General features: G+C 38.8%; 2 protein-coding genes across 7 annotated transcripts in view; both read right to left on the bottom strand.

Annotated features, from left to right (window-relative positions):
• Positions 1-5,262, bottom strand: part of rbms3 (RNA binding motif, single stranded interacting protein) — a 290,727-nt gene extending 285,465 nt beyond the window's left edge. Inside the window, exon 1 of one of the 3 annotated variants that reach the window (XM_035411964.1) lies at positions 4,975-5,262. Coding sequence is in view for 1 of the 3 variants with exons in the window: in XM_035411956.1 (XP_035267847.1) it covers position 5,161 (1 nt within the window). In the remaining 2 variants the exon portion in view is untranslated. Of the gene's footprint in view, positions 1-4,236; positions 4,347-4,974 lie in introns of those variants that run through there. The other 2 variants (XM_035411956.1, XM_035411971.1) reach the window with 2 other exon arrangements.
• Positions 5,263-6,580: 1,318 nt separating this feature from the next.
• Positions 6,581-14,765, bottom strand: LOC118211813 (zinc finger CW-type PWWP domain protein 2-like). 4 transcript variants are annotated; one of them, XM_035389303.1, is made up of 6 exons: positions 14,102-14,765; positions 11,220-11,541; positions 9,877-10,039; positions 9,376-9,496; positions 8,128-8,240; positions 6,581-7,332 (listed from the first exon to the last, which is right to left on the bottom strand). In XM_035389303.1, exons 1-6 carry the CDS (start codon positions 14,235-14,237, stop codon positions 7,186-7,188), a joined length of 1,002 nt encoding a protein of 333 aa, XP_035245194.1. In that variant the 5' UTR covers positions 14,238-14,765; the 3' UTR covers positions 6,581-7,185. The 4 variants fall into 4 exon arrangements, with proteins under 4 accessions (XP_035245194.1, XP_035245213.1, XP_035245203.1 ...); XM_035389322.1 differs by lacking the exon at positions 14,102-14,765 and adding an exon at positions 13,734-13,891 and having other exon boundaries at positions 11,220-11,578; XM_035389312.1 differs by lacking the exon at positions 14,102-14,765 and adding an exon at positions 13,734-13,891.
• Positions 14,766-15,575: the final 810 nt, after the last annotated feature.

Below are 15,575 nucleotides of genomic sequence, written 5' to 3'. Positions count from 1 at the left end.
GGTTTACTAGTTTTACCATTTCAAAATATATCGTGTCCCTTTCCTGATAATATGCATTTATTACTATCAAATTATAAACAAATATTAGATTTTGTGTAAAATCTATGCTTTTCTGAAAAAAACATGCTCAATATGCTCCTTATTTTCTAAATAAAAATGATAAAGATATTCAGTTTAACTTTTTAAGTATATATTGATGGTCCCCACCAAATGTAACATGGTACAAAAATGTTATGTGAGACAATATGATTCAATAATGATGAAAAATACCAAGACGACAGGGTGGACAGCTATGACAGGACAGATTTTCAATGAAACAGACAATGACAAGACATTTACATTATAAAAGAAAAATAAATTAAAAAATTTTATACTAAATAGGCATTTGCACAGATCATTTACTGAGTACTTGAGGCTCTGGAATCGGGCATAATTATTATAATTTTTTTTATATCATACGATTATAATTATGAAATTTAATGTCCACCCTGTCAGGTAGATGCTCACCCTGTTGTCATATATACAAGACAGGGTTTACATTTTGAGCTAAAGTTAGCAACTGAACTCCAAGTGACTGTGACAAAGCTAGCATAATGGTCAATATCTAGAGCGGATGACAGGGTCTACAGCGACTTTGAAGGACACACACAAAATCTTTGATTTTATTATAAAAATTAAATATACACGAACAAAACAATTTTTTGAGAAATTACATACAATTAAGAAAATTTGAATTTTTATTTTATTTACTTTATTGATTTGTTCGCTTTTTGCTCTCCTAAAGTGAGTGAAGAGCAAAGGGTACATGGTAAAATCGCCTGCATCCAAAGAAAGGACATGAATTCAGTTTATCAGGAGGTGCATGTCTTCAGGGTTTTATGATCGTAAAAGCTCACTTATTAATAAGGGACACTTTGATATTGCCCTGCTCTACTTTACATGAAATCAGAATGGTCTATATTGAGGGTACGAAAAGCACCCTATGGTGATACTGACCCACATGTGAACAGCTGTCTTTCATATTCTTTCAGACCACTACAGGAACATGTGGGCCTGCTGCAGGCCCATCACACGGAGCACGCTCACTGAGTGCAGGCTGGCATGCACACGGGACAGGCCCGTGGCCACTGCTCCGGTGTCCTTGAACAACACGCTCGACCAGAATCACTTTGGCCAATATCCAGCCCTATGAACAGTCTCAGTGACTGTCTCCAGTGCCTTTCAGTCCATTACAGTGCCAAACGGGCCAATCAATTTCTTCACACGGTATGTGAAATAAGCCAAAACTCCCTGTGGAGAATGCAGCTGCACCCATAGTGACAGAAGGGAGGTGGTGACATTGAGGGATGTAACTGTCCAAATATACACATTATGAGTTGCTCTGAATAAGAGCAGCTGCTGAACAAATAGCAGGCTGAATGGGGCAGTGTTAACCTGCGCTGTGTACATCCCACTCCTAATATGACAGTGACTGTGAGCGTCTGTCCAGGAAGAGAAAAATGAAAATACACATTATACACAATATATGACATGTGTTTTGGGCATTCCTGTCCTCTCACGTACAAGAGCCCCTTCTGAAGAGCTTCCAGTAAATCCCCTGACCAGAGTTTGTGAATGAAACCACTCTGGCCAGGTGAGCGTAGGTAAGAGCCATTTTTTACATTCCACTGAGAAGCAGCTGAAATAGTTTCATACTGTACGGCATCCTGCTGCCCCAGCGCCAGCACACTGCGGCGTACACCAAACATATTCCAGGCACTCACAATGATCAAAATTACATACATTTACATTACGTAAATTCCTCCAACTGCACACCCCCCATACTTGTAGCAGGTTTGCATCCTTCCAAAAATAAAATGTTTGACCCCAGAAGATTCAGTGCCCTGTAATCTCCTACTATTCTCATCCAAGTTTTTAATAGCCATCAGTACTCTGTAATACATAATACATTACGCAGAGTGCACAGTGTGTTTGAACGGACCGGAATAACTATCTGTAATGTAAAACACAGCCGCACAGTATGCTGTCTCCACTTTATAATGCTCAAATGGCTCATTTTCATAAGGCTAGCTTCACTGGCTAGAACCAGTTCTTTCAATTGTGCATTTTTCATTTGAAGATGCAAAACTCCAGTGTTTCTATTATTCCTGTGACTTTCTGAAATAAGCTTAGTATACATACGTGCTGGATTTTGCTTCATTATATTGCAGCAATCTTACATTGGACATAAGAACTCCTCAACACCGTCCTGCTATGTAAGACAATATGCTAAAAATCCTTATATGAGCCGCAGAACATTAGAGCCAGCCAAAAATAGTCGCTGTCAGATAAGCTTCCAGCTCATGATGTACACAGACACCATGGAACTGCTGTCAGAGAGAAGAAAGCACCGGCACACTCAAACAGTGTTCATCGAAAGCAATGTTTATAGACAGCACTGAAAAAACTCAGAAAATGGTGCACAGTGTACGCGAAGCTGTTTTTAAAAGCAGAACAGACTAGCAGTCACAACACAGAAGTTCCTACCAATGAGAACCCTGATTTCAGCAAGGAAACCATGAAATTGAGAGATGTGGAGAAATAGTGGCAGACACATCAAGAAAGAGAAAAGGGCATTTTTAGACCATAGCTTTCTTTCTTGAGATCTACAGTACCTTTCATCAAAACTAGGCAAATTCTGCAGCTCCATTTCTCTGTACGTTATTTCCAAATGTAGACAGACATACTTCCAATAACAGCAAAACCCACACCACTTCAGCTACATATATCTGCAGGGAGCCAGGGCACGAAATGTGAGGGGTGTGTGTAACATTAACAGTAACTGTTTTCATTCATTTTCCTTAACAAGGACAAAAATTATCTGAATAAACCATTGAAGCACAGTTCTTGGAGACAACCTACTAAGGTATGAATGTGTTCCAGATCTCCCTTATGCTACCTCTGAATGAGGCATGGAAATCTCCTATCAAATGTGCATTTCGCCAGAGACGGTTCTCCTTAGACTACGAAAAATATCTCTAGTGGCCTTTCTCCAAATGTAGATTCCACAACAGATGTTTTCCCATAGTCTGAAGATACCTGGAAGTAAGACTGAAGGTGTTACTTGTGTTTCTGACTGACAGGTTTGGGACACTTTAATTTTATTGCTAAGTTGTGATGATGGGTAAAAGTGCTAGTCTCATATTCAGGTCAAAATAGCAGAAAATGTGACTTAAATACATCTTTAAGCATATGCAAATTAATATAACACCACTCTGACCAGTTTTATCTATACTGATGTCTGAACAGCAATACCTCAAAGCCATTCTACACAATTTAATTGGTCTTCACCAATCAATAAAAAGCTAATTATGCATACTACCATAGCTAGCGATTTTATTTATATATTTTAACAAAAAGATGTCAAATATTTGATCCATTAGATACAAGGGAACAATTGATTGTAATGTTAACACGGGCTTAGTATAAAGAAAATGGGTTAGTTGAAAGACCAAGGTAAAAGTACAAACTTTGACTGCAATAGTGAGTGTATGAGCAACAGGTAATTTGAAGAGAAGAAAAATACTACAAATAAAAACAAGGCTTGTTATAGAATGTTCCAAGCAGCACTCAATTTCATATTATTTGCTTCACAAAACCCACATAATCAGAAATATCATGGTTATCTTAAGGCAGACAACTAGGTATTTCAACAGCATCCTGAATAGCAACTGTCCCAAAAAGGGCTTGAAAACCATTACCTTAGCCAGTGTTTTTTTTTTTTTTTGTGAGTTCTTGATCCGATACAGCATTATTGTAAAATCAAGAGGACTTGCTATAGTTTTGGCGGAAATTTAATGTGGTTATTATGCATTTAATCCAAAATAAGCACACAAAAATTAAGAGCCCGTTGAATTTACCAAACACGAAAATAACCCTATGAACTCTTCCTTTAAGCCCAATTTGCAACGCGTTCAAATTACTTAAACTGTGACAACTGAAAGTCATCGCTAAACACCTGTGGACAAATACATGCAAGCTACTGTGCTAATGCAAAGTGTTCTGTAAAGAATGCTGGCCTTTAACCCGGCTAAAGCTGCAGTGTTTACTCCCACACCACGTTGAGGAATTGTATGGCCGTGCAGAGCCAGGCATATACCGTTTCCACATTTGAACTGTTAAAAATATCACCAATATTTTGGAGACAGGTACAAGTAGTAATCTCCTTTCGTAATGCAATAAACAAGTACAACGCACCATCATTCCTGCCCCGGATAAAAAATAATTAAATGCGGCCATTCCGAAGTTTTGGAAGGTATACATTGCGTCTCAGTAGATAATGGCTGATTGATACAATGGCACACTGGAACCAATTAATGGGAACCACGTGAAATTAATACTTCAGCTGGTATCCCTAGTCACCCTCACCCCCGCCCCAAAAAAAGCCATACACCCACACACACAAAGTTATGCAACATTTTATATCAATTTCATTCGTTCACAATTGTTACAAAATGCAACTATGCGGCGAATAACTGCTCGCTAACTGCCTACGATAGCTACAAATCCTTTGCAGATCAAATTGGAATGTAACAATAGTTCCCTTGCCGACGTTCTAAAATAAAGCAATGGCTACATTAGCTAGTTAGCAGGCTCAGTTTTAAAAGAGGGTTCTTCCAGTAAAATTAACCCGACACTTTAGTAACACTGGCGGATAGCTCCAGTATCGATATCTAGCTGGCCATCGAGACAAATTATTCATAACAGCAGCTGTTTCTGCTGCGGCCAGAGGCGTTTATTAAATAATTAACTGAAATTGCAATGGAAAACATGATTGTATGTGTAACTGTAACTATGCTTAGGGTATTCTTCATAATCTCAAAGATAATACAAATGATAATTTAGCTAAATGACTATACAAAAACGTACGAAAAATCTGCCGCGTAGCTTTCCGCCGTATTGAAACAAGTATAGGAAATAACGGTAAAGGTGTACCTTGCACTTCAGCGTTCCAGTTTACGTTACAGTCTGTTACATAGTCAATGAAGAGGACAGTGTGGTGGTAGTTACATACTAGCTAATCATCCATCGGTTTGAAGTGCATAGCCACGATGCAATACCCAAAAATGGTTCTGAACTAAAAAATACAACAAAAACCAGGGAAAGACTAACGTAGCTTACTTGCAATATAGTTATCCTTCAAAACTCGGTCCACTAGGGCTTGCTAGTGGTGCCGCGGCTGACGAAACCACAAGGCGCTCCACACAAATTCTGGCTACGTCACAGGAAGGCGTGGCTTTGGGCGCCCACCCATCCTCTCTAGCGCTATGAAGGCAAAAGCTCACAGCCCAAATATCAATTCAGGTGGAGCCGGGGGAGGGGCTACTGTTGCTTGAAAGGTGACACGAGGTAATCACATCAGTGCTTGTAAAGGAAAAAGCTTAGCTGTGTGTAATACATGCCTTGTGCCATTTAAAATATATTGCACATCCTTATACACCCGTATAACGTTTTAAGAATTCTTTAATGTAATGTCGTCTTACTCCATATTTTCAAGTTATAGGATGGTTAATTCCGCGTGGTATTTATACATACAATAAAATAGGTCATTTTCGCAATAAAAATACAATTACAATTTATTTCTACAAAGCGTATACAAGTGATTTCCCCTGCCATTTCTGAAGTCTCGTAGGATCAGCTGACACATTCACTTCAGTTTAGTTTGCACTGGCATCTTCTAGCGAAAGGCAACTAATAAATTCGTACATACATACAGAAAATCACATGGTTAAGCCATTTATGAAGGGATCAAGAAATAAATGTAAAAACAAACAATTTAAAATAATTTTTTTTAAATCCATAGATTATAGCCTATAGGAATTGTTTTTTGTTTTTGTCATTAAAAGGTGCAATCACATTTAAAAGCTTTGTCAATTCTGTCTCTTTTACAAAGAATGGACATCCCATCAAAACCACTTTTGGGGACTCGTTTTTGAAGTCATTAAGCCAGTAAGTGACACCGCAAACCTTTTTGGAAACAATCCTGATATCCGCTTGCTCTTTGACTAGCTATTCAAAGCCAGTCAACCCAAACTGCAAATTCAATTTGAACCACCGTAGGCCTCGTGAATTCCATGAGCTCACAGAGAACATGAGGTAGTGTGATGTTGTAAATCTGTGGCTGTGACAAGACCATTAAAATTAAGGAAGCAGCAAAAGGTGTGCAATGTTTGTATACTCTACCCACATAAACTGCCTAGTCAGGGGTTCCCACTCTTTTCAAGACATTGATCGCAGGCCGTGGACAGGCTGGGGGGAGGTGAGGCTGTAGACTTTAACCTTTAAAGTTGTTAGCTTTTAACATCACATTCAAATATTTTACATGACAACTGTTTTCCAGCACATTTTGTCAATTAGCAATTTTCTCATTTTCCAAGACTAGAAAACTACAACAAAACATTGCAGGTATTGCAGGACACTTGGGAACCCTGCAGGTAAAGGTACTTAAGCTTCTGCTGCATTGTAAGTCACTCAGGATAGAAGCGTTATTATTATTACTATTATTACAGAGAATGAGAATTGAAGTGGTCGTGTAAAAGCATTTTAATTGTTACAACTATTGGAGAACATGGGGGGAGTTTACACATAAATATTTAACAGTACAACCATGCAAATGTAACTTACAATTGTATGGTATCACAAAACTGATTGAACTGTAAACATAAGCCAATTATTTCTGACAAGTAGCCATGACAACTGAACTTCCGGACACAGTGTTAAGTCTGTCACAGCAGTTTCCTTGTTTGTTTCCATAACACAGCTTTTAGCCTAATGCGTACATTGCCTTGTGGTATGTATCTGTCTACTAAAGCCAACAGCCCAAAACAGCATTGCTTGTGTCAGGTGTGAATAACTAGCTCCAGTTATCAGGTTTGGATTTCACTACTGAACTGAACTGAGTTTGTTCCTCATACTGCTATTTTGACAGGCAGGCTTTTTACAGCCTGATTTCCAACAAATAAAATAACTGTGTAGCTGATATAACTGCTGAGTTAACATGTTCTGCAAGCAACACCCACTCCAAGTGGTGGACAGAATGAAGAAAGGGCATGCATTCCTGTGCTTCCAAAACCTAAATCTTGGGTACATGTACGTTTAAAAGGATACACTTCTGTACAACTTTTTAGCCATTCACCACTCTGTTCTTCATTTGCTTTGCTCCACGACAGGGCCTGTCGCGTCCTTCATTATCTCCTCAGAGCTCCTCCCACTTCTAAACACGATGCCGTTGATGATGAGCATATTTCCTACTTCTACCACATTGTCCTCCCCAATCCACTCACGGTCTCCCGCCTAAAGATTAATACACAGAAATAATGTATATGCACCGGCACGTACATGTAATCTCTGCTTAAAACCTTCAATACCCCTTATTAAAGTCTGCAGGTTCGACAAACATTGTGGGTAAAAACCACACAGTGAATACATGCTTTATTTTTTTCTTTGCATGGAAAAACTGTAAGCTGTCTAAGTTGTCCTGTGTAACAGCATCTGCTAATCATGTATGATTTATGAAGGGTGTGTGTACATAAACTGCAGTTAGCCCCTAAACGTGGTTTCGCTCTGGTAGCCTAAAAGTGTTTTAACACATGCAGTTGTCAGTTTGATTGGTGTGTAGGTCTATGAGAGGGTTTTGCCCTGCTTTTCACGTATCTTTTCATTTTCATAAACATCAGCACATCATACAAACTACCAGAAGGTATCATACAACAAGCTGATAAACTGCATTGTGCCACCTGTCTTCATCACTCCCGTTCTTGGGCAAAAATTAAAGCCTCATAAAAAGAATAAAAACTCACCCTTAATTAAGCTTAAAGATGTGTAAAAATTAGAAGCAAAACAACATAGAACACATAATTTATCATTTCAGTTAATGTGATTATCACCGTCATTCTTTGTGAATGGAACCAAAAAGTTGACTTCCTAAACCTTTCTGGAAGCATTTTCTAAAACGGTTCACAGTATCTCCACCCATATACAAGAATGTCAAAAGACTGATATTTTTCTGGAATATTTTATAATATAATGGAATAAATGAATAATAATAATTAAAAAAATAATCAGTCAACAAACTGATGAATGAAATACCGTGTGAGACCTCCTCCTGCCCTTGCGGATGCTCTGGGTGGAAGTGCATACTGAGGTACACTGCTCAATCTTCTTCTCAATATCATGCATTAAACTTTCAGCCTGATCGAGCACTACACTGACAAAAAAGAACATTAATGCTCACGCACATCACACAATAAACAATACATATGTCTACACAGACAGGTGGCAAATTAAAGGAAAAACCGAAGTGCCTTAGTAAGGTGTTGAGCCAGCATGAGGCACCAGAACAGCTACAGTGCACCTTGGCATACATTCTACAAGTCTCTGGAACTCTAATGAAAGGATGGAGCACCATTCTTCCAAAACATATTCCCTCATTTGGTGTTTTGATGATGGTGGTGGAGAGCGCTGTTTAACATGTCGATCCAAAATCTCCCATAGGTGTTAAATTTGGTTGAGGTCTTTCCCGTAGATCTAAATGCAGATGTCACTTTAGTCACTGTTCCTATTGAAACACCAGCCAGTTGAGCAGTCTTTGTGACTGAAACTCCAGCCACCCGTGCCCCATGAACCCTGTTTCAAAGTCAGTTAGATCTTTTCCTCTTGCATTCTTGATCCAAAATCCAGGTCAACTGGGCCAGCTCAGCAGTCTCATACATGCCACAGAGCATGATAGAACTTTAATTGATTCATTATAATGTACACCTGTATGGAATCACCTGCATTTGTTATGTTCCTCCACTCATTTATTCAGGTTTTGCCTTTAATTTGTCACCCATCTGTATGTATTCATTCACATGTACATATATTCATACTCATGCACACATATGCACATACACATAGGAAGAAGCAAAAAAATAAGATTTTTTAAAGTATCTTAGGAATAGGTTCATAGTTGCCTCTTTCAAATGATTTCTTGGCTTGGATATATAATGGTTAATCCATTTACTCCCACACATGTGCAACATGTGAACATATAGTAATGTAATATACCTCTTGTGCTTTCCTTTATTATTCCAGCCTTCTGGGTAAAGCCGAGCTATTGCAATTAATCTCTAATCATTTCCATATTCCAGACACAGCAAAACATAAAATGTTTTAAGGCCACTCAAAGATTAATTAGACTCTCAAATCTGAATTTAATAAAAACATTACATCTGCCTGGTTGTTTAAATATTACTACTTGGACAAAGGGGCTAATCAAATTCAAACAAATATGCTATGACTATTTGAATAGACTGCAGCTACAGTGGGCTGTGGAGGAAGAGCATGTGACAGACTCACATTCATGTGGCTTATACAGGCACAGCTGCAGCCTCTCCTCACATGTGACATTCTCCATCTTAGCCGCCTCCTCTAATGCCACTCCGTATGACTTCTTTAGAGAGACTGTCACATGTTTAGGCTGGAGGACAAAAGACCCACAATCAATTTTCACCTGTTTTCCACCTCAATACCTGAAAAACATTTTTTTTCAACTTGCAGAAAATCCTTCTTATGTCAGCAACAGAATGGGTGGTTACATTTGCCAGACAAATTTTCCTCTCTTGTTCATATCCAGAGAACTAGAGGGACCTTCCAAAATGCTCTATGACTTATATGGCTTTTCTCCACACAGGTTTTTAAAGGGAGAGCAGTGCAATCACGCACTCACGCACACGGGCACGAGTACTCACACACACAGAAGAGCACGAGCACTCACAGGCACACAAGCATGCACACACACACACACACACAAGCACTCACACACACAAACACACGCACACACACACACACATCATTCACCTCTGCATCTGCAGCCTGGTAGTGCTGGACTCTCCCTGCAGATGCCCAGAGGCGTGAGTGGGGACTCCCGAGGAACTCCACGTGGTACTTCACCACGTCCCCATCGCTGTCCTCCTGCACATACTCCGCACACACAGGATCTGGGCTCAGGACTGCTGGCCACCTGAGCAACAAGTTATCAGGACAGTCACCCACCTAAGCAGCCACAGAGGTACTTTCCAAGACAACCAGCCACCAGAACTGAGACCAAGTTCCTCGTACACATAACATACAGTAGCCAGGCTTGACCATATAGAGTTTAAAGTCTTTACATCATTCTGGATAAGGGTTCCTTCTAAACAAATAGACGCTAGAAAAATAGTCAATGGACTCAGCTGCCATGATTTTGTGCCTGCCATGTCCTTTAAGCCTAACCGGTTTAATATAGGGCAGGTTTACCTATAAAACCAACTAGAATCTATCAAAACAGCATTGAATCTGATGAAAAGTGCCTTGTTGCTCTTAGCAACAGCCTAGAAATGGCATATCTGTGAATACTTGCTGTGTGGTTAATAGCAAAGATAGTCCACTGTCAGAACATTCTATGTACAGTCACTAGCACAGTGAACTATGTGAAGACATGCTGTCTTACAATGAATAGCAAACATAAAAGTGTGATTACATACTATGTCTGGTGGACAGCAAAGATAGACAGATGTCCTTTGTTTTTCTGTGTACAGGACTGTCAGAACAGCCTGTACAGTGCTCACTCAGAAACTTACAAAAGAGTTTTAAAAAAACCAGCAACAATACACTAAAAAACACAAACCAAACTTGTGAATTAGAGTAAGTAAACTATGTGCAAATGCAATACATATTTTTCAAGCACAATTTAAGTCAGAAATCAAGCTCCTTGATTGATGCATTCAATTATTCTGTTGTCAGAGTTTGATTAGTTAATGAATCCATCAATCCTTTATTAGAAGGACGCATATTTAATATATGAAACCCCATCAATCTTGAATGATACAGCTGAGTGAACACAGCTCAGGGTTAAGACAGAGATGAAAAATAAGCAAACATAACAATTCACTCTTGAAGGTTGTTGCTTTATACTCATAAAATCTTGGAATACAACATCCTACTTACAGGACTGAAATATCTAAGAACATTGTTCTGAGAATATAAACATGTCAAATAAAATGTCCAAATATCTTTCTTTTTAGTAGCATTTCAGTAATAATTATTTATTTTAACAAAAACTGCCATGTTCTCAATTTGATGAAATGCCTTTGAATTATGTGACAATACCAGTGACTTAATAGCTGTGCAATGCTGTAGCCTAATTCCCTGCGTCCCCTTACCATGGCCACCTGCCAGCCTTCACCATTACTAAGCTTCCAACAGGAAGCTTAGAGTAAATGAACTTCAGTCCAAACTGCTGAAGCTGGGAGGGTTTCGGAAGAGGACCCTGGGGCACCGAGCACTGGCCGTAGGATGGATCCTGGTTCATGTGGCAGTACCAGGGCCGGTCCGGGTCGAACCCCTCACAGTCTCCTCTCGGGATCAGCCTCCACTTCAAACAGGCCGGAGACTCACACTGCACCCAGGTCTTATCCAAGTAGTAAGACGTCTGGTCCTCTGCAGCAGTTACGTTTTCCAGATCCATTCTTTCCATGTGAGGGTCTGAACCGGAGGATCACAGGCCTGTTAGCAAGACACACTGAAAACACAATCTACAGTATCATCTGAAATAGAAAACGTTTCACTCCAATGCACTCCAACTGCTTTCTGACATATTAAATACCATTTCATGCTCAATTCCTGGGACTACAGCAAAGCCAAAGATCCCCTGCAGTGCACTCTCTGCCCGTATTCAGAGATCCAAGTGATTACACTAGAAAGTGTGCATTACCCCACCATCTCTCCAGTATTAAGCCAAAGTACATTAATTCAGTATCAGTGTTAAGATTACATATTAAAGCGTGTAGTGGAATTTTCTGTTAATACCGTACCCTCTGCTTCAGTGAGTGCAGTACAAACAAATGAAAAAGTGGAGATGGATGCCTCCTGTCCTTTTCATTTGTAATTAATCCAAACAATCGGTCGCTATCCAAACTATAATTAAGTCCTACAACAGCTGAGCCTGTAAGAACATAAATATACCCTGTAGGAATGCAACTATTGACTCAAAATCCTTTCAAAATGCAATTCTTCAATAAGGAAAACACAAGTACCTAAATGACTAAGTAGCCTAAGCAGCTTCATAGCCTGACAAATCAGAATTCATTAGCAATTTTTTCAAAAGTACAGTGAGGTCAAGTCCGTAGGGGTGCTTTCTGACCTAATAATCCGATTGCTTAGTCCAAAATTCACTGTACTTTTGCCCTAAATCATACCAAAAAACAGATGTGAAAGCACCCTAAAAAGCAAGTAACACCATTCATTTCCAGAGATAGCCTATACTGCAATTTTCACATGTGGAAAATGTTGTAATGTTGATGCAATGCAATCGACCAAAATGATACATTTTTTTATTATAAATTCCTACTCATAATTTTATTTATTGAATTGTCAATTTATTTGTTTAATTTAGTCACATTTGGTTTTCCATACTTGTTGGCCCCGAGATAAAATTGCTATTCTTGAACCGTGATCTACAGATTCTCGCACATATTTAGCAGGCTGAAGATTCTCCACAAGGGGGAGCTATTAGCACTAAAGTAACAGTTCTTTAAAACTCAGATGGATTTAAATAAGTAGAATATCATTTTATTTTGAAGAATCTTTGGGGATACAAATCATTTTGACACCTATATTTCTGAGGAATTACTTCATAAAAATAATAAAACTAGTATTGCGTTATAAAAACAAGTTTTTGAGAATAATTGTACTTCGATATAGTAGTCTATAAAGTTTTCCATAAGACTGAGCCTTAAATATAGCTCACATTATCTATGTCTATCTAATAAAGCTGTTTTTCCTCATCTTCATATCTTCATCAAAGGTCTCAATAATTTTCGACCTCAATGTACATACAGGGCAATTCAGCAAATGCAGACCTCCTATAGAGGTCAATCAATCAATCAATCAATCAATCAATCAATCAATAAATAAATAAATAAATAAATAAATAAATAAATAAATAAATAAATAAATCATCGAGAACTGTTAACTACAGTAGTAGGCCTACAATAGTAATTAAAGTAATCCTACCAACTGTGGAAAACGTTCGGTACAGCTACATGCACTATGTTTAGGCTACCATAATTTGAACCACAGGAAACCTTGCGTGCAACTATGTGTAAAGACGTCCAGGTCTTTAATTCACATAATTATCAATTCTTCGGAAATGTTAGTATTTAGAAATATATACAGGGCATGGAATCTCCGGTAAAATTTTTCGGTGTAACAAATGTTAGTTTTCTAAATAAATTTTGCTAGCTACATGTGATGTCGATAAAACTGAGACACAGAATCAGAAATACCTATCCGAAAAACCTAGCTAATAACTGTTGTTAAGCAAACTAGAAAAACTGTTTTGCTAGTTCACTAATATTTGAAAAATGTGTTAGAAACATTTTGGAACTCAAACTTTAGCTAGCTAGCTAAGTCTGTAGGCTTTCAGAATAAATAGCTACAGTGAGTTAGCTACGTAGGTGGCTAGCCTGAAGACAGTAGGCTGCCAGTCGGAAATTAGAGAATGTTAAATTGAATTTTAGGCACCGTAACGTTACCCTACATGGTCATGTACCTGGAAAATGCTACTCAGGTAAATTGTGCTTTGTTGTATACCGAATAGCAGATCTATAAGCACATGCTTGTTGTAAATACAAAAATTAACGATTTCTTTAAATTCACGTTAGCTTCGTACTTACTGATGTGGAAAGTGGCGAACCACAGTCCTTACATAATTTTGTGCGGCGAACCAACTGTAAGCAGGGCCTTCGCTTGAGTTGGTGTGTCATGTGATTTATTCGCGCCAAAATAACAGTTTGTATTTGGCTACAGTTGAATTCCATCATTATATGTTTCATATTGTAACGATATTTTATCATTCAGTCCAGCAGGTGACACATGCTACCTTTAAGAGGTACCTGTCTATAGAGTAACAATTACAATGCATGTGTTGTATTATGTCGTTTATATTTAAATGTGGAAATTGAACAAAGTTCCTCAGAAAACATTTTGGTTCCATCCTTAGACAAAAGCATTTAACATATCTAGTTAAAAAAGGAGATCATACCTGCCCATACTGACTTTGAAAAAGGCCACTGATTGCAGCTCAGACCCTTGCTTGGATCTGTTGAGCTACCCGCACCTCTGGAATGTGGAGTGTCTCCTGCAGAGGTCCTCATGCAACACATTGCCATGCCATTCATGCCAGATATAAAGGAAAATAGAACTGACACAGAAATGTGCACAGCTCAAGTGGGAACAGAAAAGGAACCGCAACAGGGCGTCCAAGAGCCTGAAACCTCTCTCAGAATGTGATGTGGTCAGAATTGAGGAGCCCACTGCATGGAACAAGACAGTAGTTGTCCTAAAGGATGTAAGCTCAAGGTAATTTACCATTAGAACTGAAGAAGGACAGATACTCAGGAGAAACCGCAGGAGTCTACGTAGGACTCAAGTGACTTTTCTGGAACAGTCAGAAGTGCACCCTCCTGTTGTGTACCCTCCAGGCATGCACCCGGTTGAGTCTCCTCCACCTATCCAAAAGACTGAAACTCCTGTTTTCCACAGGTCCAGCAGGCCTAGAAAATAAGATTGGATTTGTAAGGGAGAGAGAAACTAAAGAAAGCCAATGTGAATATGAATGTTTGAAATATTAAGAATTTGAATGTATACATAATGGAATCAGTGTGTGCAATATAATAGACCTGGGATTTAGTTTGGTAAATGTAAAAATGTGCTTATCTTGAAATATTTCTGTTTGTCAAACCTCAAAGGTAAGGGGTAATGTTCTGTTTATTAAAATAACCAAACGTTGCACATATGTATTATATATTTCATACCATATGTTGTCGGTACAATGTAAAAATTCTGAAGTCGAATGAAGTGTTTTATCAGCTAATGCACCTAGATATCTTACTCCTTCCGTGCCAGTGTTGACCTGTGCCAGCTGGTTTCCCTTGACAATTACTTTTACAGTAAACTAGAATGTATATTTTGCTGTTGTGAAATAAGTGTTAAAATGTTTTGACACATTTTCAGTACAACATTAGAAGCGACTGATCAAAATAGAACAAATATAAATGGAACATCTTATCCAGGGATGCAGAGGGGCGTAAACACATGCAAACGCCATTTACACACCTTTTCTATCATCTTGTGATGGTACAATCACATGCACGCACGCACGCACACACACACGCCACATGTACATCTGGTAGTTTCCTGATGAGCATAAGCAGAGGCATAGTACATATTTTTGTCAGCTGTAGTCCATTCTGACATGCTAATAGAAATTCTGCTTTTGTCTCTCCATCTTGGTGACATGGTGTCATTGAAAAAGGGGGAGAAGGCCTTGTATTAGGAAACACCTCACTATTACGACATACAACATTAGAAATATTGCTGCCCCAAGAGCTCCCTGACCCCATTACTGAGCCTATAACAAGGCCACTTTGGGAGATTCACTGGCCAGTAGCGACAACGCTGTGATGATAACATTCTCCTCCTCAGGGACCAGGAGACCAAGGAGGGGACAGTGTAGT

The sequence above is a fragment of the Anguilla anguilla genome, chromosome 1, assembly GCF_013347855.1.
Source record: "Anguilla anguilla isolate fAngAng1 chromosome 1, fAngAng1.pri, whole genome shotgun sequence".
NCBI classification, from domain to species: Eukaryota; Metazoa; Chordata; class Actinopteri; order Anguilliformes; family Anguillidae; genus Anguilla; species Anguilla anguilla.
Note: the sequence above shows the minus strand (reverse complement) of the source record. Positions and strands in the feature narration are given on the sequence as shown.

Excerpts from the sequence above, each read along its gene's own strand:
- LOC118211813 (XM_035389303.1), bottom strand. The coding sequence starts at position 14,237 with ATGAATGGCATGGCAATGTGTTGCATGAGGACCTCTGCAGGAGACACT. Across the intron at positions 11,542-14,101 it reads TTCAAAGTCAGTATGGGCAG|ACCCTCACATGGAAAGAATG; the intron begins GTATGATCTCCT and ends CCTCCGGTTCAG. Across the intron at positions 9,497-9,876 it reads ACCAGGCTGCAGATGCAGAG|CCTAAACATGTGACAGTCTC; the intron begins GTGAATGATGTG and ends TTTGTCCTCCAG.